The sequence below is a fragment of the Lagopus leucura genome, unplaced genomic scaffold, assembly GCF_019238085.1.
Source record: "Lagopus leucura isolate 7727_CA_CO unplaced genomic scaffold, USGS_WTPT01 Super-Scaffold_100004, whole genome shotgun sequence".
Classification (NCBI taxonomy): domain Eukaryota; kingdom Metazoa; phylum Chordata; class Aves; order Galliformes; family Phasianidae; genus Lagopus; species Lagopus leucura.
This window is the reverse complement of record NW_024962264.1, coordinates 19548201-19574205: the sequence shown is the minus strand read 5'-3', so window position 1 is coordinate 19574205 and position 26005 is coordinate 19548201. Positions and strand designations below refer to the sequence as shown.

The 26005-nt window shown below is 43.6% G+C and overlaps 1 protein-coding gene across 1 annotated transcript; it reads right to left on the bottom strand.

Annotated features, from left to right (window-relative positions):
* On the bottom strand, nt 1-25375 carry ENPP6 (ectonucleotide pyrophosphatase/phosphodiesterase 6). The gene is made up of 8 exons (XM_042871917.1): nt 24993-25375; nt 16182-16361; nt 10494-10605; nt 7725-7866; nt 6327-6506; nt 4266-4403; nt 3228-3351; nt 1-2923 (listed from the first exon to the last, which is right to left on the bottom strand). Exons 1-8 carry the CDS (start codon nt 25219-25221, stop codon nt 2712-2714), a joined length of 1317 nt encoding a protein of 438 aa, XP_042727851.1. The 5' UTR covers nt 25222-25375; the 3' UTR covers nt 1-2711.
* Nucleotides 25376-26005: the final 630 nt, after the last annotated feature.

Sequence of the window (26005 nt, the reverse complement as noted above, 5' to 3'; positions counted from 1 at the left end):
TACAATAGCTCATGAGATGTATTTAATGTCCCTAATTCAAATGCTGACAACTTTGCCATTTCTCAACAATGTTATCATTCATCTTTCTGATGATTAATCAGCAAATGCTTCAAACACTGCTTATCACACACTGATGCAGCAATCAAACAAGAAAGGCGAGGTGTTACGGATGCTTCTTTTTTTTTCAAAAATCTTACAGTATTTACAAAAAGATGCGTATTTTTATAACAGCATTCTCAGAATTATTCACGCATTCACAATCAGTCGTCGTACAAAAACATCATTCAGAAATACACCCACCTCAGTTGCATAGTGTACAGAAAAACAGGCTGAAGACACTGAATGAGAATGTGAACTGATTCAGAGGTACAAAATTTCAGAGGAAGAAAGCCACGCTTCTCCAACGTAACCAACTGTAGTACTCCTGAAGCTAATGAGCTTCTTGTAGGTGTGCCACCCAGTCTCCGTGTTACAGATCAAGTATATTTTGAGGCGTATCAGAATACAGCTGTACACTTCCTGGATTTTTTTTCCATAAGAGGATACTGGATTATTTTTGCAGCAAGAGTTAAAACTGCAGACTGAAGGGACCCGCCTGCGCTGTGTGTATCCTGTTGGTTTTGCAGCAAAACTTTCCCATTGTGTCGTTTGGTTATCTTCTGTACGCTGATAATTTTCTCGCTTTAAAAATGTGCTCCAGTGAATTCATTGAGCCTGGTTCATTAAAGAGCAACAGGGAACTCTGAACACTGGATGCTTGTATTACAGCTACTGCAAATGCTTAGAAAGCACTAAATTGCCTTTTATACTCAACAGTCTAATAACAAAGACTGATTTTCTCCCTTTTTTTTCCCAATTGATTTGATGGTTCACTTGAGCTTTAAAAAACACATTACATAAATCTTTATAGCTATTACAGAAGTCTTTTGTCAAGTTTAATTTGTTGTGCTTTTTTTTTTCATAGTGTAATCATTCACCCTTAAACTCACTGTACCAGAACGGTGCTTGACTCTGGATCCATGTGAATAACAAGCCTTAGAGGTTTATTTTGCACAAGGAGGGATCTAAATCCTTCTAAAGGCAGTTTTTCACTGAAAGCTCTTGGTTCAGAGGTATTTCAGAGAAGCGCTGAGCTCCTCTGAGGGCGTTGCAGAAGACCACGGCCTCCCAAAGAGGAAAGGACACTTTGCAGGATCAGATCCTGTCAGCTCTGTTCTAGAGTGGCTAATTTCACAGCAGACATTTAATGATGCAAAAGACCACCTCTCCTGACCCATCATGGTATGTATTCATCCCATGTTTAACACCGAGGGCTGTGACAAGTGGGCAGTTTAACAATTGGTGGCTTTAATCTTCTGAGCTCACAGAGCTGTGCTGCTGGCTTCATTATCAGCCCTGTACTGAGCACTGCCCCAGGGAAGATCCATGGCTGCACTGGAGTGAAAGAATAGGGCAAATTGTTTTTTCAAGGGATTTACTGCACCTGCTGTGTTGATGTTTTCAGGATTACATCATCTTTGACTTGCCCTTCAGGTGCACTGCCTCTGAGAGCAGCTCCATGCTCTCCTGCTCTATGTAACTTGACTGTTACAACTTTCTTTGGGCTTGGTAATCCAAGTAGGCATAGTAGCTAGGATTAACAGAGGGAGAGATGGAAAGAAATGCATATGTGTAAACCTCTCTCTCTGCTGCAGAACACCACCTCTAAAAAAAAAAATCAGGGGAGTTTGCAACCTACCACAGTGCTTTAATGGCAGAGAGCAGGAGCTGGTAGAAAAGCAGGAGGCGTCAAAAATCTTCAGAAACACAATTGGGTTAAAGAAAAACAAAACAAAACAAAACAAAACATGTAAGCAGGTGGATATCATCTTCACCAAGGAAAACAGAAAGGGTGCTAAATGGCAGGCTTCCTCACTGTAATTTGTCCTAAGTGCTAGGTGTCCAGGTGCCATTACAAGTTCTTCCTCATTTTGATGTGAAGGATTTCCATCACTCTTCTCCCTCTGCATCCCCCTCTCCAGCTGCACTCCCCGATGCAAACCCTGTCCTGAGGGCATGCAGTGCCAGGGCTCACTTTAAGGGAAAGTGAAGGAGGAAAGACTAGGAGAGGTAGGATGCTCTCACTGCTCTCCTCCTGATCCAACTCTGTTGGCACTCAAATCACTCAGCAAAGAGCATGGCTCTTTGGTCTGTTTAGACTGGGTCTGGCTGGCACTGTGAGGAGAAGGTGGAGGTCTGCTGGGGTAAAGGACAAACTTGAAAGAGCTCAGGTTAATTCATCGAGGTCTGTCTCTATATGCCTGAGCTTCCCACTGCCAGCAGCCAGGGTCAGCTTCTCTGTTAAACTTGCTGGGTAAGATGTGTCTGATGTCCAGGGGTATCCATATGCACCCACCAGAAAATGTGGCTGGTAGCTGGCCCGAATCCTGCTCCTGTCACCAGTGTTGTAAATTCAGAGCAGCAGCAGCAGTTTTTCTGGCTGTGGTTAGAGCAGCACACAAATTGGCTTTGCATTAAAACTGGTGTAAAAGCCAGTGTGGTCAGATTCACGCCTGGTGCAGCACAGCAGATGGGTGAGGGCAGCACGCTAGTAAGGAAGCTATTATTCAAATGAAGAAATTCTTGCAGGGGGGAGAGGGAGAGGAAGAAGAAAGAAAAAAAAAAAAAGAAGAATCAAGTTGCTGGCAACACTGACCAACATTGTTTGGGGATCACAGCAACCAGAAGAGCAAGAGCAGAGTCAGTGCCAGCACACAGCCGCTCCGTGTGCAGAGTGGCACGCGGACAGCCGTGTTCTTCAGCATGCACTCCACCCTGGACCAGGAGCCATTGTTTGGCTGTGGCTGCACTCCTGCCAGGCTGCACATGACGTTGTAAACATCCACAGATCTGATGGGAGGCGCGCGGTAATTGGATCTGAAATCTGCAGGAAGAGCAGTAGAGAGAGGCATCAGCAGGTGCAGCTGCGGGCTCCACTGCTGAAATGTGGGGGCAAGGGCTCTTCTGCCCTTCCTGGGGCTTAGCCAAGGGGCTGGGGTGCTAAATGTAATATGTATTATGATTTCCATTGTTATAACTGATAATTACAATCTATATCATTTACAGTATAACTTGGCAAAAACTTTTGTTTAGGATGTTTTCATTCACTATCCATTTGCTCAGCAGAATGCCCAGCTGAAGCAGCCCCAGCCATGTCCCTGGCAGGGCTGGGGATGATGGCATGGTACCTGGCCCATACGCGAGGAAGATGCCCCTCATCTCCATCAGCTCATTGTCGTAGCCATGCCAGCCGTTCTGCCAGGCCTCCCTCTTCCCTGTGCCATTCTCCCAAAAGGGCAACTTGTCCCTGCTCTGGGAAACAGCAGCAAAATTTGTTAGCAATACAAATACAAACTTATTGTTATTATTATTATTATGAATGTATAGTAATATGTTGGTATGTAAATTTCTTTATGTACAAATCTAATAGATTATCTGCTTAACAAGCTCTCAGAATTGCCATGTGCACACTAGATATCTCTAGATATCTCTAGATAACCCACGTCTGACCCTTCTTGTGGCCAGGGGGCTTGGGAGAAATGAGGCATTTTTAGGACAGAATCTGGTGAGCAGGGAGGCTGGTGGAAGAAAAGGTAGTGGAAGTAGAGCTGAAGGAAGCGTAGTAAGATCTCAAGATCTTATATAATGGGGACAGTCTTTTCACATCTGGCCAGAGCAGAACTGGCAGATGAACTGGCAGAAAGAAGAAGAGTAAATCAACAAAACTATAATGGCAAATTATGGAGAACTGGAAAGTCTATTTTAAGGACCCATCTTAATGATTTAACTTTGTCTAGCTTCAGCATAGCTGTCATGCCCTTAGGCTTTCTTATGCTCACAGCAATATTTGATGTAAGCATTGCTGTCAGCATAACTAAATGATGTAATACTTTGACTCAATGTCCAGCAAAAAAATGATCATTGAATCGTAGAATTGCCAAGGTTGGAAAAGACTTCCAAGATCATCCAGTCCACCTGTCCACCTATCACCAATATTTCCCACTAAAGCATGTCCCTTAGTATAATATCTAAACTTATCTTGAGCAGCTCCAGTGACAGTAATTCCATCACCCCCTTGGCAGCCTGCTCCAGCACCTGACCACTCTTTTGGAGAAGCTGTTTTTCCTAAATTTCAACCTGAATCTCCCCTGATATGTTCTTCTTACTGTGTTCATGTATGGCACCTTTTCACATTGATATCTACCCATTTTGCTTCAATACCTTACCTCTACTATGAACCATCCCTCCTCAGCCACAAGAGTTAGAGGAGACACAAATTTTCCTTTTTTATAGAAAAACCTCTCTGGAATATCCTGTATGTTGTAAACATTCATGTGTTCTACAGCTTTCAATTTTTGATATATCTGAAAAGAAAACAAATGTTAGCACATCACATGGCTATAAAGAGCATCTGCACACCTATAGGTCCATAAGAACACCTAATTTTTTTTAAATGGCTGATCCCCCCTTAGTCATCAGGACATTCAAACTGAAACTTTTCAAGCTCAAAGGTGATGACTATGGAAATTATCCATATAGGTTTTTTGAGGTTCTGAAGACTTGGATCATAAACACATAGAAAACCAGGTCATTATGCGTACTTACAATACCTGCACTCACAGATGTATGCATGTGAGTACATAAACCTAGAGACAGATTAATAAAACCAAACCATCAAGGGAAACCATAAGCTAAACGGTGAAGAGAAATGCTTGGAGGCTCAATGTGGACTCAGTACAGATGAGAAAAAGGAATATTCTCTTTCAGTGAAATCTGCCCTGCGTAGGTGACACTTTTATACACACGCAGGAGATTTGCACTGTCTGACCGGGGTGCTTCAGACATGCACCCAAGGCTGAAACTCCTCACCCTATAAGTAGTTGGGAAGCTGGGCCTCAGCCCGACCTTCCCACCATGGCTTGGACTAGAGAATGCTCCTGTTAACTCACCAGGACTTCTGGTGATTCAGAGTGGCATAACTCTTAACGGTAATACCTCTAGGTTATGATACAATCTAATTCCTGAGCACGATTCTTTAAAGTGAATTAAAATCGCGGAATCTGACTCTTGGGAAACTGAAAATCAACCTAATTTTGTGTGAAGTGGCAGCACTCCAGTCAGAAGTCCTAAAAAGAAATGAAGGAAGAAGAAAAAAACATGGTGTGAAGCACTGTATTTTACTCTTGATGGGGATATTAGGCTATTTAATGAGAGAGAAGCATGTGCTTAACTAGCTTTGTTGGATGAAACCCTGTGTCTCTATGAAGTTGCAACCTACACTTGCCCTTGTTTGAAGGTCTTGCCTACAAAACTAGAGATTGCTGAGTTAAGGCAGAGGAGGACTTTATCAGTGCTGTAATCCCCTGCAGGAACTTGGACCAATGGACTCACACATGCCTCTAAGAAAACCGTCAGTTCTGGCACTAATTTAAAATGTTCACAGTATCCCAGCTATACAAATCCTGGAGAGCCTCTTTGGGTGCAAAAAATTGGCAGATGTTCTCTTCGATAAATTGCATGACTGACAATGCATTGGAATTTGCTAAAATATACTATAGAAAGCAATATTTCTCAATTGGAGTGAGGATTCCCTGCTTGAACATCCATTTGTCTACATTCTGAGGACAACAATAATGACTTGTCAAGCTCTGGATTCTGGTTCAGCTATAACTCACAAATGAATTAGTTACAGATGCAGCATTTTCATTCTTTTCAAGTGGTTTCCATATTTCTTTCTGTATTGTTTTAATTTGTCTCTCAACATCCTGTAGTTCTAGCCTTGAGTTTTAATGATGGATTTCACCCAACATGCTTATTCATCAAAACTCTTCAAAGAGAATATTGTAAAAATGGGCTCTTTTTTTTGGTAATTCTAGTCTATATGAGCTGATTCCTCAGTCTCTAAGGGTATTTACTGGAATAAAGATGCCCGACCTCTTCCAGATTTTTTGCTAAACCCAGCTACTGAATCAGTAAATTGGTTAATATATACAAAATTTTGAAAAAAATCTTCCAGTTATTTATCAGAAGCAAATAGTGGTGGGCTTTGAAAACTCATGCCTGTACCAAATAATAGTGGAACATTATGCTTTTAATTTGTCTGGTGTGAATTCCCTCTAGTAATCTTTGTTACAAGAGCGTAAAGTCACAGGATCAGAGTGGCCGTGGAGAAGAGCCATATTCCTGAGGATGGAATTTGGATGTTACATTCATACTAAAGAAACAAGTGTCGTAAGAATCAAGGAAACATGAAATAAAAAAGACCAGCACCAACAAGCTTCACATACCTCCGTGTGCTTCTCTGGAACTGGCCAAAGGCTCACAACAGGACCTCGGTCCTTCATTTGTATTGTGTCACTCATATTGATGTAGTTTTTCAGTTCGATCACTTTGTCTGTCCAAGAGATGTCTGTCATCCCGTGATCAGAGAACAGGAGGACGTTGACGTCATGCTGAAGGCCCTTGTTCTGTGAAGTGAGTGCACGACAACTATTATGGCCAGGCTTCATGCTGTCTGTGCTCACTGGTATATTTTAAATCCCATTTGACCTGCTTTGATTTTAGTGGAAGTCCATCAGAAGCAGCATGGCCGAAAATATCCTACCTGCAGTGAACTTGGCCACCGCCAATATCAGTGGCTGTCTGCTCTCGTGTGCTGCTCTGAGAGAGCCTAAGGGATTGGCACCAGAAAGAGATTAGCTAAAATACTCTCAACCCCCCACCAAATAGCCAGATTCTACATCCCAGCCCCCAGAAATGGTTGACCACATTAGTCTTAAATGGGATTTTAACCAGCTATTCATTGTCTACAGATCAGAATGGCTGCCACAGTACCACCAAAGGTCTTTCCCACTTCCTCTCCTAAAACAGTCACTTGGTGTTACAAGTTTATAATTTTGTGAAAATGGAAAAATATATTCCTCTCTCTGCAGAAACACATAGAGAACTCTAATGTGTACTTAGCACCATGAAAAGAGAGCAGAAGTATCCATAGAATTGACATTTACCCAAAAGCTTGTTATCTTCTTTTCTCACCACAAAATAATTTGGATAACATTTTTAAGCAAAGCTTCATGTACAGAGTTCTGAGTGGTACCATAAAAACTACCATTAAAGTTAATTGTCAGATTTCATAAACCTTACAAAATGAGCTGTTCTGATTCACTCACCCACTGTAAATTCCAGCCAGCAACATGAGTTATAAACAGCCACACGTAGGTTGGTGTATGGCCTCCTGGGGCTATGGGGGTAACAATCCACTAGGAGGATTGTATCACCATCTACAACAATATGCATCAGGGGAATGGTGTCTTACCTTCCACATGGTATCAAGAGCCTCTCCTTTGAAGGAAATAAAAGTTTACTGCCAATACGCCCAATTAACAGGCATTAAACAGGCTCTTCACAGTGCCACAAAGAGCAGTTTTTAAAGCTTTTTGAAGGCTGTGTTATGGTCTCAATTAATTACCAGCTTTGAAAAGGTTTCTCTAACAACTCCTGTTGGAATGGCAACATTACATACACTTTGGGAAGAGGCACAGGTAATTCTGGGCCACACGCATGGCCAGCACATGCTGGAACATGCAGAACAGCAGATGCTGGTACTGTCATTACTACAGAGCAACAGATCACAGCACAAAGAAAAGCAAAATGCCTCCAGAACTCGGTTTTCCAATGCCACTGACCTTAATCTGTGTGATTATGTTGCTCATGGCTTTGTCCACCTCCTTCAAAGCACTCTTCCGCTGCTCGGACCAGGGGCCATAGTGGTGGCCTTCCACGTCGATGCGCTCGTAGTACACAGCTGCCATTTCAGCGCTGCCATTGCTGGAAGTTGGAGGGAAGATGAGAGGATGATGCGTGTGGGGATGGTCTGGGAGCCTTCATCTCTTAGTAGAGTTAACATAGTTCTCCTCACCAGCACTTAGAGCACTGGAGCCCTCTGCTATGTCTTCAGATTAGAAAGGCAGCTTGTCACTTAATGACAGACTGAAAAAATACTGACTTCTGTGCTCAGTGTCCTTTTTAAAAGGACTGTGGGAACTACAAGTAAAATATGCTTTAATTACAGTTTGATTCTTCTGGCTTTCTCCTGTGTGAGGTCTTCCAAACCACTTACGTCAACAAAGGACAGGCTCTTCCGTGACCCTACAGAAACCCACATAGTGCAATTTGGGGTGAGATTTTAGATGGAGTTTTTGTTCAGGAATCTGATCAATGAGTGGAAGAAAACCAGGGTGATCTCAGGGTTGCACAAGGTTGGTTGGTTACATATTTTTGCACTGAATGCCCTTCAGCCCAATTAGTAGCACATACATTAGTTCTTAATTACATTTTCATGACCACTCTACAGTTCACTGCAAAGCTTGCTGAGAGCAGCTCTGTGGATAAAATCACAAATTTGTGTTCAAGAAGTTCAAACACAGTCTTTTTCTATAGTACTTAATATGTGAGAGGTTGTGCCATCTACAATATATGCCCTGATCCAGATCAGGATCCTTACAAGAGGATTTTGTGTGATGATCTAACAGGTCTGGGTTCTCTTATTAAAGACATGCTGGTAGTCTGGGGTGAAGAGTTAGACAGAAGACAAAAAATGGAGGTGAAGGACTGAATGAATGAAATTAGGAGCTATCATTTACATTTGTGAGTTTGTAGAAGAGCCGTCCTGTAGGCAGCTGAACAAACCACGTCTCTGCCTTGGTGGGAACATCTCTGTCAGTCATCCTACGTGGTTTTAAAACCATTCAGAAGCAGCAGTCCTCTCCACACTCAATTTCATTTTAAGTGTTACTTTCCATCTAAGGCACAAATTAATTTCTAAAATGTAACCCTGTAACTTCTGTGCTGGATATGCCCTCCCTGAATTTCTTTAAACAGTTTTCTTCTGCAGCAGTGCCTGTTATTTCACTGCTGAAACTGCTTTGGCTTCTCATTTGCAACTAAAAGACCATTTGATCTAGACAAAAACCAAGAAAAATCTTGACTGAATAAAACAAAAGGTCTTTCTTAGACCATGGTGAGATTTCTCAATGAGGGCTCAGTGCTCTAGTGATGCATGTTGAACCATACCCAGCGCTTCAATGTATGTTAGTGCTGTTTTCTCCTATCATCAGTAAATTTCAAAAGAAATTGATATGGAAAACTTGCTAAGGAAAGCTGAACAGCATCTATAATTGTACCAAGAAGGGTTTTATTTTATTAACACCCTTTATAGGCACCACACAACCTTCATGGAAACAGCCCTGAAGTTCTAGATGGGGAAGAGACATAAGGGAGGCTTTAGGGAAAGAGAAAGGAACCCAGGCAGAAATTCTAGAGGGGATAACGCGCAAACAGAAACAGTTCAGAGACCAAACCACCCTCAGCTCCTGCAGGATCTGTAGGATTTGGGCCCTATGGGAAGCTTGCTGCAGACAACACGGTAACATAGATTTGCCCTCTTTCTGAAATGGCTGGCTCTCACCTCTTGCAAGCTGCCCTGCCCACACTTGCATATCCCTGCTTTTCTCACTGCCAGCTGCAGCAAATAACCTCATGACTCCAGGTGAAATAGCTATTGAAACATTTTCAATGGATTTTCACACGTTCTGAGACAGCTTCCCTATAAGCCTTCTGCTGTAAATGGCATTAATTTGCAAGCACCTCTATCTGTATATGCAAGCATCAGGAAGCTGCATGCAGCTGGAAGCCATATCCCCAGCAGCTCTCCCATCATTTTGGAGCCTTTTTGTCAAGGGCAAATAACCCTCAGCATCTGCATACTAGACTTTTCAGATTCAGTTGTGTAGGGGATGGAACCAACAAGATTTTAAATGAGGAAGCAAAGGTAAGGCTTAGGCTACCCACATAGTGGTGTAGTCTCAACGCATGTAATTTTACAAGCTACAAGGAATTCTTCCTTGCTAACCTTTGGATAAGAGATGGTGCAACTCGAATGCTGGGTGTGGAACATGCTGCTTTCCTAAGAGCCAGCTGAGAGATGTCTTATCATAACACTCGTATTTACACAGAATCAATGCCTAATCCAAAAGAATTGTGCCTCAGATGTTTTAAAATGCAGAAGGAGCCAAAACACTGTTCTTGTAAACAAGGGATCAGAGCTGAATGTCTTCAGAGCGCTCTCTAAATCTTTGTATTTCAAAGTCTACTACTGCAGGTCAGAGGAGAGATTCTCACAGCCTGATACTGAAGTTGTTTGGAACAATAAGTCAGGTTGTCTCCTCTGTGTTGTAACCTACTCACAATAAAAAGGAACATGTGTTTCCCTCTGACCTTCCCGTAACTCTCTGTTCCTGTATACAGTCATGTTTCTATGACAGTATTATAATCTACTCTTGAATCTCATCTTCCTATGTGGAAGCTAATCCTGAAAATTGCCCTAGAGCTCCTAGTAAACCCAAATATTCACTTTTAGGAAAGGAAAGAACTTCTGCAGAACTTTAATGACGTACCGGAGAGCCTCGAGAGCATCGCTGATAGCATCCGCAAAGTTTTGGTCTGATGGGACACTGAAGTATTCGCGGCAATAACTTGGTCTGACTCCAAGGATTTCAACCTCACAACCTATGAATGAAAAATGTGATATGTTCTGCAGTTTCACCTTCGTTTCAGACCCCACAGACTGCTATTCACAGTAAATTCCCTGTGACATTACTTACCTTACACCTTCCATGCTGGAAACTTTGCAGTTGGGAATGGAAAAGGGGAGAGAGCTTTGCTGGATGAGTGCTTGCAGCAAATGGAACATTGGATCATTTTATTTCCCTCTTTAAAGGGAAAGCATGACCTTCCAAGGACACAAAACTCTGGTGCCCTCATGGCCCATCAATTCCACCTAAATCACTCGCTTGTTTCCATCTTAACTGCTCTGGCCACATATCCTCATTTCCAGACTTCCAACACCGTAGATTTAGATGACGTTCCCTCGAAGGTTGGCAAATATTTTCCACTTAGACACATTGCATCTTACATCATAATATCCTCTATAAAACGTATTTTATTATGTGATTCTGGCACTCCCTATTAAATCTGTTTCCCGGGAGATCTTGTTGAAACAGTATAAACCAATTAACTCTCCTGGTAACTTGCAGCCTTCCTTGCAAAATACAGTCCAGAAATTTGTGGCAACAAATCCTACAGGAGAACACAGCCCTGAACACACAAAAACTTGTTTCTGTGGTTTTCTGCCCTTTTGCTCTCTGGTTCCTGTGCTGATGAATAACATTAATATTTAAAAGAACAGAGCTTTCAGAAACACTGGATTCATGCAAAATATGTTTAGAGAACCCCAGAGTGCTCCCATCAGAGCTATGTATTTACTGGTAGGTTACTGGGGCGCAAGAGAAAAAATAGATCTTTTGAAAAATGTACTTTGTATACAGCAATACCATCGGGTCAAAAAGGCAACTCTAAGTGGTACACTGAATCTGCCTACATTTAGGTCACTATGCCATTCCTTTGGGATGAAAGAGAGGCTTAAGGACCGTCAGAAGCCGATACATTGGCTGGGAGGAATTAAGGAGGTGTAAGTCTAGAGAGAGCACTAGGGCAAATTGTAGAGCTCTTCTCCGAGACATTTCACAGTGTTTTGATCACTGGAACATTCAGCAAAGAGAAATTGTCTGTGTCATGCACCTCAGCCTGCAGAAGCTCATATTGCTGAGATGCAATACTGGGATACAGGGAAAAGAAAACATCTTGCAAAATAAGTTGACCAAGAGACCTGGTATTGCAGAGCGAGTCGCAACAGGCAATTGCAAGGGATGTAGTATTGCAACAGATGAAATACCACACCTTTTGGCTTTGTTCAGTTTAGGCTGTCCATACTACGTCTCTCCTGTTTAGGCAACGACTTGTTAAAAACAGGTCTTTGGTGACTGGACAGCCTACTTTTAGGAACCTGATGCTTTTGAATGCTACCAAAACAGCCAGCAAGTTTGAAGGGACATCCAGTTTACATGCTAAAATGCTGGGAGACAGATTTCTAAAGGATCTAACTCTAGTCCAGTTTCTTCTGCTACAGCAGTCATTCCAGTCTTTTACATCTTCAGTTCTGGCTAAGCACGTACCTATCAGCAGGCCCATGTAATTAATATGGTTGCACGCCTCATACGACATCTACATGGAAGGGATTAGAGCCAAAGAAATTCTTACAATCAGAGGTGTAAAATCTAGTTGCTCAAATGCATTCTTCTGCATGATGTCCTAGGTGCTGCCAGCAGCAAAACACAAGCTTTTAGACACCTCATATACTAGAGGCAATGCAGTAATCCTCTTTGGTTTTGCTAGCATTTCAGGACTGAACTGGAACTTCACAGCCAGTTTCCTCTCTGGCAGAAGGGAAATCTTGGAAAAGACTGGATCCAAAGCCATTCTTCTAGTAAGGACATGTTTGGAAACACAAGGCAGTCATGGCTAACTTGAGAATTGATGCTTAGAATTCTAGATTAGATGGATAGTTGCTCATAGGTTGACTTTTCCTCTTCAGATACTGACACTAGATTATAATTTTCTCAGATATTGTTCTCCAGAATTACTCACATAATAATTTTAACCTGGACGATTTTATTTGCTCTGATATCTTTGCTATTTCTGGATTGTCAAGGGATGAACATGACGTACGAGCCTACAGAAGCAGCAAAAATTAGAGGTAAGTTTTGGCCTCTTCAGTGGTAAATGAGAAAGAACAAGTGGACAAAAAACGTGGAGTTCATTGACAAGTGTTCTGTTTCGTTTGTTTGTTTAGGGTTTTGTGGTTAGGTTTGCTGTGGATTTTTTGCCTCTGTACGGAACTAAACAGATCTTAAAATTGGATTTGTGGTGTTCAGGCTTGTTAAAATTCCAAAGCACTGGCCTCTGAAGACCCTCTAGTAATTACATTGTATCTTGGTAGAGGCTAAGACAGGTGGTAAATTTTTTCATTTAAATATAATGGGAAAGGATATTGGAAAGCATTTGGAGCCAGCCAAAGGGAATGTTAAACTTTTCTTGGTTCAAGTACAAATAGATGAGTTGTATGTGCTGAGATCTAACATTGAATATCTTTCTGCATAGTTTTGTAAAGGAAATTAAACCTTTATTTCAAAACTTCAACTTCTGGAGCAGTAATAAAGAATTCTTTCGCAATGATACATACGCTCTATCTGACATTGAGACTTGAGCCTCTGCCAATTTTAAATTGTGTTTCTAAACATTAATTTAACAGTTGGACACTTCATGTCATAACAGAAAGTTTTGACAACTTTCCAGACTAGCTCCATGGTCTGGAAAATGTGCTCAAATGACAAAAGGTTGGATTTGGAGTTTATTTTTCCCTTTCTCTCATTTCAGCATTTAGAAAAGATGTCACTGCACTTCAGCTGAGGCACACAACGCTGAAAAATGAACCTCAATATGGTGTTAGCTATTGTGTTTTTCTGAGTGATCAAACATTCAGAGGATACACAACTTTTTCCCCAGGAGTGCCTTGAAGAGCAGATGATGCCTGATAAACACACAATGCTCATCTATGAAGCAAGACTGCTGTTGCCATTAATAAAAAACATCTCTACAAGCCAAATGCTTACCACGAGAGCTTTTGGCACAAGCAGCACTGGGACACTCAGTGCAGTGGAGTTTTGGATCCTCTGCTTCTAGGTCTAGGATGGCCCAAATTAATTCTGCCCACTTGGCTGTGTTTACGCTCAGATGTGGATATGATTAAATGAATGTTCACATTCAACAACCCATTGCTTGGTGTCCCCTTGTTTTGGGGTTTAGATTTTCTTTGTCTAAACACTGAATATGCACACCAGTGCAAGAGAGGGAAAGATATGAAGCAGCAGATTTCGGGTTCCAAATTTGGAACTGGGACTGCTGAGGAAATGGTAGTGAAGTAAGTTGGCCCTGGGAATTAGCTCTCTGGCATTTACTACACATCTCCATTACATTTGATCACTCTTGTTTGGGTCATTGTCTTCAATGACTGCTAGCTAGAGAGAAAATAGCATCTTGCAGAACAAAGTGCAGTGAATTTGGCACTATCCTGCTGTTCCTGCTAACAAACAGCAAAGAACATGCACCACCAGGCTTTTTGTTCCAATAAAGGAGTTTGAGAACAGGTTTCAGGATTGCCAAAAAAGTGATCAGTTTATGTTTGTGACATCATTTTCAGTTGATATAAATAGATGACCTGAGAACTTTCAAATAGAATGTATAGACTTGCAATCAGATGTTCAACTCAAAAATCTGATCATGTCTCTTCACCAGACTTTCATAAGCCCTCTCTTACCAGAGAGAAATATCCTTCACTTCACAACCACACCTTACTCATGTCATCGCCCTTGGCAGCGTGCACATTTATGAAAAATTGTCAAGGATGAAGCAGAGGAGAAATAGAACTTCATCAAAAATCTCAGACAAACACCTTGAGATCTCACTAAGAATTGCAGCTGCCACCATCAAGCCCACCTGACGTGTTAGTTTCACAGCAACAAGGTCATACGTCCTACTGATTTTATTCCTCGCTTTTTTTAATGTTTAAAAAATATATATTAAAGATAAAATGTTTTGCTACTTCAATAGTAATTATATTGTATGTTGTATGAGGGTTGCTCTGAAAGTAATGCCTCCTGTTTTATTACATTAGCTTATGGTGTATGAGGCAAATGGTGGTGGTATGGCAGTAGAGGTTGAACATTCACACCAATATTCTGTTACATGTTGCTGTCATATGACAGATGGCAGCAGATGGGCACTCTGACAAAATGGTGCCTGGCATGGAAGTGCCTACAAAGCAAAAGGGTGTCATTGAATTCCTCCACATGGAAAAAAAAAAAAAACATTCATTGATACTTTCTCAGTGCTTTTGGAGACCAAACAGTGGGTGCTAGCACAGTGAGGTAGTGAGTGGTGCGTTTCAGCAGTGGCAACAGTGATAGTAGTTCACAATCTTCACCCCACTGGTGAAGATTGCTGTGAGCACAGCAAACAGGCTCTTGTTCATCGCTGGTGAAAATGCACAGCTGATGGTGGTGGCTATGTTGAAAAAGAGTGTTTTGGGAGTTTCCTTTACCAAATAGTGTTACTGTGCTCTTTGTATTGGTTGCAGTTTCTACAGAAATAAATAGGAGGTATTACTTTTGGAGCAACTGTATGTTCAGCCCAAGACAATTCCTCTTTGCTCAATGTGGCCCAGGCAGGCCAAGAGGTTGGATATTCATGTTCTATCTATTCTGTCATTCCAATCCTTTGAGAACACAAGCCAATCTTGCCACTCTCAGAGCTTTTCTCTCTGGCTAGCTTTTCAACCTCTTTCATCTTGGTTTGCTCCTCCTTCCCATTCCTAAAACTGTTCCTTTCTCCTGGAGAGTACACTGAGACGGCAGAGTTGGGCTGGCTGGGAGCCTTAGTGATTTCAATAGTCCAGTACCCAACAAACCAGGAATGCAAAGGCCAAATCCCTCCAAATTGGTGGCTCATGCTTGGAGAAACTGACCTCAGGAGAGCTAGTGATGAGGAAGATGAGAATGGTGTTCACTCCTGCTCACCAATAAATGCTTTGCTTTCCACTGGGGATTTTGCTACTTTCATAATACAAGTTGATAGCCTTCAGTTCTCAGCTACTAAGTTTCAGGTTAAAAACAAATAAACATTGGGAAAGGATGGTTACTATTTAGCTTGGATCAGTGATATGGTCTATGGCATTGCTCTGCACAGCAGGGATACAGGTGGACTGAAGGCAGGAGCAGCTGGGGATGAAGCAGATGCTCTGCAAGCCAACAATGGCCCTAAAGATAATCTTTGATGGAATATTACTTCCTTGTAACACCTGAGTCGTTTTCTCTTCTAAGCCATAGGAAATCTGCAATCTGCCTATGGCTTAGAAAAGAGAATTCATTTCCGTAAGTGATTAGTAAAGTATTCTTGCTTCAGAGCTGTAGTGCATGAAAAAGCCACCCTATGGAGTACAGAGTGCTTAAAGATACATCCATAAAGACTCTGTATATTTAGTGCACACATGACCTTGAAATGGATCTTGAAAATCTCCTTCCTATTATACACCACATTAAAACAAACAGGCTTCTCCTTCCTATTATACACCATATTAAAACAAACAGGCTTAATTTAGGAAAACTGGTATTAATTTTTGACATACTAACCTGGCCAGTAGTACATGAAAACATTCTTTTTTTCTTTCATCATTGTGACCCACAAAGGCTCCGATCCATTCCACCAGAGAGGTAGGAGGCTTTCTTTATTCACACCAATATCGAAAGAAACATTCATCTTCTGGTCCCACATGTAGTTTCCAATCATCTGATGAACCTCACAGTGGCGACCTTTGGGGAGGGAGAATAAAAAGAGCACCGTCAGACCTACATTCTCCAGCAGAAAGATGCCACCAGCAGCACACCCCTGTTACCACCTGCTCACTCAGCAAGTCAGCTGAAAAGATGCCTCTGGAAGGATAAATGGTATGGAAAGAATGTGTAGCTAGGTCAGCTGGAATCTGCCAACTTTTAAGGACCTGTGGTCAGAAGGGACTCTCCCAGCTCAAACAACTCACTGTAGCAGCAGCCACAGAGGTGCCATGTGTTGGGCTGAGCTCTGGCTTCTCTGCATACAACATCTGCCAGGTCTGAGACTATTTTAAGACATCTGCCCACACGCAGCCTCAGTACCGCAGTATGTAACAGGAAAGGATAGAAGTGTGATCTAGAATTCTAGAAGGAATTTCAGGAAACTCACATTTGTCCTCTGCTTCATCTAGTGCGTGCATTGCTCAGTGCTGGTACTTAAGACAACAGAGTAACAGTTCTCAGAATACAGGAAAAAATAATAAAGAGCAAGGCCGCCATCCTTCAAGTGGCCTAAAAGTTGCACATTGGCAAGGAGAGAGGGAATCAGGCAGGACACAGCCGGTGCAAGCGGCCCTCTCCATCCTCCATGCTGTCCCACTAAACCAAGTACTCGCTTCCTTGGGGCTCTTTTTGTCACCAGAACCAGCCAAGAGGCCCCCTACTCCTGGCTGCAAGCTGCAGACCCACAGAAGGTCCAGATGTGCAACCAGGGTGGGGCCCTTCCAGCCTATTTGTTTGAAGGGTCCCTCTCTCCTCTTTGAAATAATCCATGGTCCACATTGGTTTTCCTCATACAAGTCAGAAATAGGCTAAAACCTTTACATACTACTTAAATTTCCATTACTGTTTGCTGGTACTGTTGTGGTTTTTAAAAACATGAACATGCTTTGTTCTTAACTCTTGGACAGCACTCATTGCATTAGATATTTTTAAGCCCTCTTACTGCACACTGGGAGTACTTGGGCAACTTTCTATTACAAGACACTAGTATGTATTGGTTGAAAGCTGCCTTATCGCTGTCAGAAGATACAGTACAGTAAGAGTTAATCTGCAAGTGAGCTAATAAAAATGGAAAAAGAAATGTTAGAGATTAAGTTGTACTGGAAGATAATGATTTCCTCATCTTAAAAAGCAACAACTAACGTATCTGTGAGGCACCACCATCATTACCTGGTGACTCATGGCATTTCAAGGATCCAGATTACAGACATTGATTACCGTGAGAACAAGCATGGTGAGCAGAACTGAAATAACCTCAGTATGCTTGTTTTAAAAAAGCAGAGGACTCTGTATATTTAGTGTACACGTGACCTTGAAATGGATCTTGAAAATCTCCTTCCTATTATATACCACATTAAAACAAACAGGCTTCTCCTTTCTATTATACACCATATTAAAACAAACAGGCTTAATTTAGGAAAACTGGTGGACTGGAGGGGAAGTAATCTGTCCTCCTCAGGCTGCCAAGAACTTACTTCACTGTAAATCTAAAAAAAACACCAGTAGGAAGCCTCTGTAGTGCCTCAAAAATGAAAGTTTCTACTTAGAGGACAGCCTCGTCTCTTCAGCTCCTCGAAGCCCACATACTCCCAGCCATATATCAACCTGCAGAGCCAGCAACTGCTGCCAGCCCCAGAAACCTGCAGGTTGGGCTGAAGCTGGGAGGTCACGCATCTGTTTGATGCACAGTACAGCTTTCATAGAAAAACAATGAGCTCCAGCTGCTACTGATGTCAGCCCCCTATAGGATTTGAGGTCTACTGTCAGTTGGCTCACCTCTTTAAGGAACAGAGCAGAGATTGTTCTTTGTAGCGTTGTTGCAAAGTTTCATTATGTGTATGCAGCAATACAAAGGACAGTATCCTGAACACCACATTAGATGAGTTAATTCTTCTATAGACTCCAGCTCTTTTTACACAAAAAAAGATACTTACAAGATTGTAAGGCAGCAATTTTCAGTGTTTTAAGAGAAATGTGATTCAGTTGCTGTTTTGGAAGCATCTGCAGTGCATGCCAGACTCCAAAGTACTTCTATATGCTGCTAGTTGTGCTCCTGGAGAACCTCTACAGCAACAAATAATTGCAATACACACACAATATAAAGCATGGAAAGATTCAAACTAATCTTATTTTAAGGGATGATATAAATATTTTTCAAGTTTACAGACTTACAGGGCCAAGAGGGAACACCAGATGAGCAGACAGGACCATGTAACACTACGCAGAGACATTCTGCTTGCCTGGAGATGGTGTCCCAGGCAGACCTCAGATTTCCTTGGAAGACATCAGTAGCCAACTAATCAATCTCTTCCTTGCATTGTTCATCCCAATGTTCATCATCAAGAAATGCCATTCAAAAAGCATGCCTGCTCTCTAATTTGATTTTTGCCCTGTGTTAATCTTTAGCCATGGCACTTTCATGCCTCACTCACTAGATTAAAAAGCCTTGCAATAGCTAGGATTTCTATTCTGAAGACACTTATACATGGAATTAAGGTCATTTCTCAAATTTATTTTGAGCCACATGTGCAGCCCAAGTTTTTTTTACATCCTTTGCTGCAATTTATTTCCCCCAGCCTGAGAAAATGACCTCTGGTGATCCCTCTTTTTAACAATTGTCAAAATAGTAACGTGTTGTTACGTGGTCACCATAGCATGCTGAGTTTATTATTGATTCCATTACTGCTACTTTCCTCTGTATTCAAATATTAACTTTAGAGTTTCAGAAGAAGGAACAGGGCAAAACTCAAATACAGTGGACAGATGTCATGAGTTAAAGTCACTGCAGTTGCAGTAAAAGAACAACCCTTCCTCAATTAACAGAGAAAATGAAAAAACATACAGTTCCTAGGACTATAACTGCTGTATCCTTCTGGAAGAGAGCCAGGAAAAGGAACTGAGTTCCTCCATGAAAACTCTGTGCACAAGTCCTGTAAGTTTCTACAGTGGAGTAGAAGAGATCTCCCAAGCTATCGTGCTAGTCTGTAGAATTGCATGATGTCTCATATCATTGATTGCTGCCTAGCCCTGGAATCACACTAATCCAGAGGTGAGTGATTAGTCCATGAGAAGTCAGTGGGAACCCTTATCCTGATGAAACTGCCCTACCACCTGCAAGTCCCCAAGCAAAAACAGTTCATGCAGGATGTGAGCAGACTATTTATGCTCCCAGAAGAGCCTGTTGGCAATGCCTCTCCATTTTTTATGGCCTTCAGGAACATACTGATCCAAAGCTGAAACACTGTAGCCTATATCAACCCAGAACTTGACATACAAGAAGTTCACACCAAAAGACACAAAAATCTGCTATGTGCAGCATTTATTTATTTATTTCTAGAGGGGATTAATTGATCTGCAACTCCTGTGCCTCAGCAGCCTCAGATTTAAGCGGTTTGTGGACTGGAGCACAGCACTGTGCAGAGCTGCTGGCTGCACCATTAGAGAGGGATATATTTTAATGTAGCAAGCTCAAAAGAAAAAAAAAAAAAAAGAAAAAAAAAGAAAAAAAAAAAACAACATAAAAACTAGGTTCTTCAAAATTCTCTTATCTTTGGCTTGTGTAAGAGCTTGCTTAGGTGATGAACAGAAGATGTTCTCGTGCTTTCTGGGACCAAGCTGGAGCTCAGGTTCTGTTTAACCTGACAGCAGAAACAAGACATCCACTGAAACCTTCACCAGCAAAAATGAGAGCCAGGTCGTTTGAGTACTGCAGTACTAACCACTACACCAGTGTATGTAGCTCTGCAGTTTGAAAGCGAGAGAAAGAGCAGGTTCCAAAGTGAAACATACTTTCTCAGCTCCCAGAGAGTGCTGTGGTGGGGTAGTGGCTGTGTTCACATTTTGCTGGTGTTGGCCACATTCCCTGCTGACAGAACTTAAAGGGCACACTCGCAGTGGTGACAGTTAATAATTAAGCATGGCAATCCCTATCCTCCATCTGTGCTGGACAGCCATGACTTGCGCTGCCTGGAGAAGGCACCAGACAGGGCTCCCTGCAGGTACTGTGTGGATGTTAGGCCTGCAGTGCCATGCTGTAAGCCAGGAGACCACCACAGGATAAACGTGCAGGTGAGGGTGAGCAGTTCTGCATGGCACACCAGCAGCACACTGTACAACAGGATTGGCTGTACTGGCAGGAAAATGGGAGTACACTGAGCTATAGCAGTGGAACAGCTCTGTAAAGACCATGGACATGAACATGGGATTCAGAAGACCTGAGATGCCCTCTGCTCCACCTCCTCCTCTATCTCATATGATCCATGGGGTCTTGCAGCCTCCTTGCAAGAACAGACATCTCAGAAGAGAGGCATGGAAGCTGCTCATCCACTGCTCTCCGTGCACCCATTTCCACCATCAGGATCTCTATCCACTATGCTGCCCATAGAGGCCAAGAGGCCCACAGCCCCTCACAGCCACCAGAAAGGCTCGCATTTGTTGTTGGGATCTCAGAAAATGAATCCTGTCCCTGTCTCCAGCTCAGGCACAGTGCTGATGTTTACACCAGCTGCAGATGGTGCAGGCCTGGCCTCAGCCATGCCAGAGGGACTGCAGAGCTGGGGTGCCCCAGCAGGACCAACCGCCTGTGTCTGCCTCTAAAACTCTGCAACGTAAGCAACTTTTCTCCTGAGAAAGGGCATGCACAGCTCCCCATATGACTCCTATTGTGAATGGAGACCTCAGATTTTCCATTTACTTTGGCAGGAAACCTCCCAGCAGAACCATGCCAAGACAGAGAAAGGAAAGCACTAAGCACTTTCCATAGGATAAGATCCTGAGGTGGCTTGTGATCTTAACTCCTTTCTTTGCAAAACAAAACAACACAGGGTGTGACTAAGTGAGTCTTTTGGATGGGCAAATCTGCGTTCCTTCTTCCCTCTGTGGCCAAACCCACTTCTAGTCCCGCAGAGCTCCTTCCAACAAAGCATCAGTGATATTTTTTGCCTATTTCACCACTAATGTGATGCTTTCCATCACTAACACGACCCCGCTTCTCCCCAGTGGGTATATTTGCATATACTTGGATTGCAGGCCATGTGAGCACAACAACTGTCTTCCAGCTTACTCAGTGATAGCAGATTTATAAAGTCAAAGATTCTAGTTTACACAATTTCAGGGTGCCATTAAATTTGTAGAAGGGGATCAAGTATCTAGAGAGCTTTTGTCACTTTTATAAAATTTGCCTTGAAAACTTCTTGCTCTAAGGCATCATTTTTTCTATAGTATTTTTATTCACAGCTTTGGTCACTGATTCAAAGGGTATTTGCCCACAACAAGGATATTTCTGTTGCCAGAATGCCTTCCTGCCTGTGCTAATTTCTTGTCTGCAATCACAGAACTCTGTGATAGTAGAAAAAAAAAGAAAAAAGAAAAAAACCTATCAAGCTGCAATATCAGATATGGAGAATGGTAAATTAGGACACCAGGTAGGATGTAGATTAGCAGCAGAAGAATTAGGGGAAGAACTAATTTAGTATGAGGAGGATCAACATGGAATAGTATTGTCTTAGGATGACTCAAATTTGAGGATTAGCAGTAAAGATTTTCTTCTCTTTACTCTCTCTCTATAATGAGCAGTCCCACCTCTGGCAGGGATCTACGGCTTATTGCACTTAACAGCCCAAACCTCTGGCCTGGTCACATTTCAGCCTGGTGGTTGTCATCCTACCCCATCATTCCCTGAATGCATCGGTTTTAGCGACTCATAATCCTCCATTTCACCACCATAGGTTTTCAATTAGCTTTCCCATCACTGTCATGCAGTGTGGCATGATCACAGAAAGTCATCTCCACACTTCTCAACATTTAACAGCTCTTTCACCAAGACTCTGTGTACTGCATTACCTAAGCTGTGTGCTCTTTCTCCCACTGCAGCTAGTAAGTATTGCCAGCAAAATGGGGTGTGTTTCATGTTGCTTGTTAGTGCTTTTTAGATCCATGCCTCTTCATCATCAGTTTTTGGTTAGACCATCTTTTGCTAAAGCTCAGAGAACTCTCCCTTGGTAGACTGATGGTTAGTCTTGGTAATCCTGAAGGTCTTTTCCAACCTAAATGCTTCTCTGGTTTGAACCACCCCCCTCCAGGTGCATAAAGCTCACACAGACACTTGGTGAAGGGCAAAGCACAGAAAGGAGAGACCTTGTTCATGAGAATGGAAGGAGAAAGAAGGAAACGCATCTCAGCTGCAGTATCTCATGCCTAGGCTCTCAGTGAGCCCAGAGTAGGGCTGCGAGCATGCCTGTGTGGATGTGGTTCCTCACAGGCTAGTGAATGCACAGGGAAAGAAGGGACAGAGTGCTCAGAGTGAGAGGTGGGATGTAAGGAACAAATAGGGCTGTGAACGTACAGATGTTTCTCAAGCTGATTTACTGAATATAAGCCTATGGATTATGAAAGTGCTCTTAGAAATGCTAAGATACAGCAACTTGAAGGTTGCTCGTGATACAGCAGCTCAGGCAAGACATACAGATTAGACTGACCTTGTAGTCCCTGATTTCTGAGAACAAACTAGTAACCATTAAGTCCTGCATGTGCCAGTTTCTAAGGGAAGAATAGTCAGTTACAGGCACTCCCACAAATTGCAGTGTCCGATGTGAGATCAGATTGGACATGGCTGGACAGCATACAGCTTCACCCCCACCAGCAGCACTATGTCTACCTTCTGCCTCAGCACCTCCTAAACCTGATAAAAAGGGTATGGGTGGACAGCACCTTGACATCAGCCAGCAATGTGTCCTCACAGCCCAGAAAGCCAACTGTATCCTGGGCTGCATCAACAGAAGTCAGCAGGTCAGGGAGGTGATCCTGCCCCTTTGCTCTGCACTGTGAGACCTCACCTGAAGTAATGTGTCCAGATAGGGGGGTTCTCATACAGGAGAGTTGTGGATGTGTTGGAGCACATCCAGAGGAGGGCCACAGAAATAATCCAAGGGATGGAGCACCTCCCTATGAAGACAGACTGAGAGAGCTGAGGCTGTGCAGCACAGAAAAGAGAAGGGTCTGGGGAGACTTGAGAGTAGCCTTTTAGTATCTAAAGGGGGTCTCTAAGAAGGAAGGGGACAGGCTCTTTAGCAGGGTCTGCTGTGACAGGACACGGGGAAACGGTTTCACACTAAAAGAGGGGAGATTTGGATTGGATATAAGGAAGAAGTGTTTTACACTAAGGGTGGTGAGGCACTGGCACAGGTTGCCCAGAGAAGCAGTGAATGCCCCATCCCTGGAGACAGCCAAGGTCAGGCTGGACGGGCTCCGAGCACCTGATGGAGCTGTAGGTGTCCCTGTTCAGTGCAGGGGGTTGACCAGATGGCCTTTAGAGGTCCCTTCCAACTCAAAAGATTCTATGATTCTATGAAACATACACCTACACTCCGAGTGCTCAGGAACAGTCTCAGATCTTCCTCTGGGCTTGTTTGTCACCTAAATCCAGTCCTCATTTCTTGCTGACTGTTTAACAGTGCTGTGGCTCATGCACCACAAATGTTAATTACTGTTTGCAGGTTATTTCTATTTGCATGGAGAGCCATGTCATGAAGGTCAGGAGACTTCAGACAGTGTGTGAGACAGAGCTCTATCTCATGACTTCATACTAGAAACTGGTACCCTAGAACATGACAAGTCTGGTAGGCATGCTTCATTGCCTAAAACAAAACCCTTTGTGAGTACTAAACCCTTCAAAGGGTTGATGATGGACTTCACTCTACACACATGCACTTAACCGGTGTGATGACAAATTGTGGTAAGGAGAGAAAGCAGCTGCTCCCTGTTTCCCTTAGTGACTTCATCCACAGGCTTTTCACAAATAAGAAGTAATGCATACACCTAAATGAAATGCTCCACAGTGGAGTGGCAGACTTAAATTAACAGTTTTCAACTTCTATTTTTTTTTTTTTTTTTTAATTCATAGTTGAAATGAGCACTGATAGGCATTCCTCTCAAGATGGAGAGGAGAGAGTTAAGCGGTTTCAAAACAAGCTGGGCACCACTGATGTCAGGTCCTGTCTTACAATGGCATCTCTTTGCCCTCCCAGCAAGCAGCATACAGACTGCTGGGCTGTGCATTGTTCTGCAGGCAGCAGAAGATGCCACCAACCCAGGAGGAATTGGACTTCCTCACTGTTCCCAGATAGCTGAAAGGCCCTGTTTGTCAAATCACCACAGAGAAAGGATCTGATCTGAAACTCCAGAAAAACTTTTCTGGCTCTTTATGTACTTAGATTTTGGCTCCAGGGTGCCTTTATCCAATAGGGATGGTGCAGCTGCACCCTGCATCTTCCTAGTGCCTCTGTCCCTCCGTCCCCCCCCTCACTACACATGCCTTTTTATTGACTGAAAACTGGCTGAGCAGCCCCGTGCTCACTGCTTTCCGCTTATTTCTGCGTTTAGAGCGCAGCAGGCAAGGCGAGGAGCCCTGCATCGCTGTAAAACCCTCTCTGAGCAGCGTTCCCGGCTCGGGACCGCTCTGGTTATCCTCTCACCTTCAGCAGCAGCACTAAGCTGCGTACCTTCAGGCTCCCGGCTAACAGCACGACGGGGCACTCACAAATGCTGTATACGGAAAGGTAGGCGAGACATCCTCTGCCTCTGCGCGGAGCATCGCGGCAGCAAATCACTCACCCGTCATCAGCGTGTAGTAGTTGGGGTAGGAGAGGCTAGGGAAGTCGGGGGTCATGTAGTCCACCTTCACTCCCATGCCGATGATGTCCCGAAAGCCCGGCAGGGACTCCAGCTCCGCATCGTCGATGTAATCGAAGCGGAAACCGTCGAGGAGGAAAAGCAACAGCTTGCGGCGGGCAGAGGCGACAGCGAGGAGGACGACGAAGACGAAGATCGCGCGGATCCCCATGGCGGGCTGAGCGGCGAGGGCTGTACGGCGGGGCCGGACCTGGCACCGCTCTCTTCCACCCGCTTTAAAGCTACAGCCGCGCGTTAATTGCGAACGGGTGATGGGCTGCCGGGCCGCTGTGTGGGCGGGGGGTCAGCGAGCGGAGCACCGCCAGGGACGGTCCTCGGCGTGCTGAGGGATTAAGCAGCTCCTCGTGCTTTAATAGGAGAAGCCAGCCTTCGGCCTTGAGAACGCAGCGTTTTGCTTGGCTGTCGGTACCGCTGTTAGGGTAAGAGCTGGGCGGTGCCAAGTTTCACATTAATGAAGAGTTGTTTGCGCCTTGGTCGCAGGGTCCTCCTCCCGTCAGCGCAGAAGTTCCGATGTCTCCGCATCCCGGCTTTCCCGCAGCGCAGGACGTTGCCTCCCATTAACCCCACTCACGTCGGGCCAAGCCCTGCTGGATGAGCAGCACAGCCTCCAGCCTCCCTCGCAGCCTGCCTCCCCTTTGCCCTGCTCTGAACCGCCCGCACCTGTGCAAGGGCTGAGCACAAAGCACCGGGTGGCGGCACCCCGAGCCAGGGCAAGGTTCTTCACATTTCTTCACTCAGCATTTACAGCTGTTACCATCTTGGCAACTTTAGGCCTCTCTGTATTTTCGTTTATCTCATCTTGCCTGGCTTTACTTTTGTCCATCTCTTGGCAAAACAGCAGCACTTAGCACAACTGTGCCAGACCCATGCAACCACATTGCAGCCCAGGTCAGACAGCAGCTCTGGGGCTGCCAGCACATTCCATGTCTAGGAGA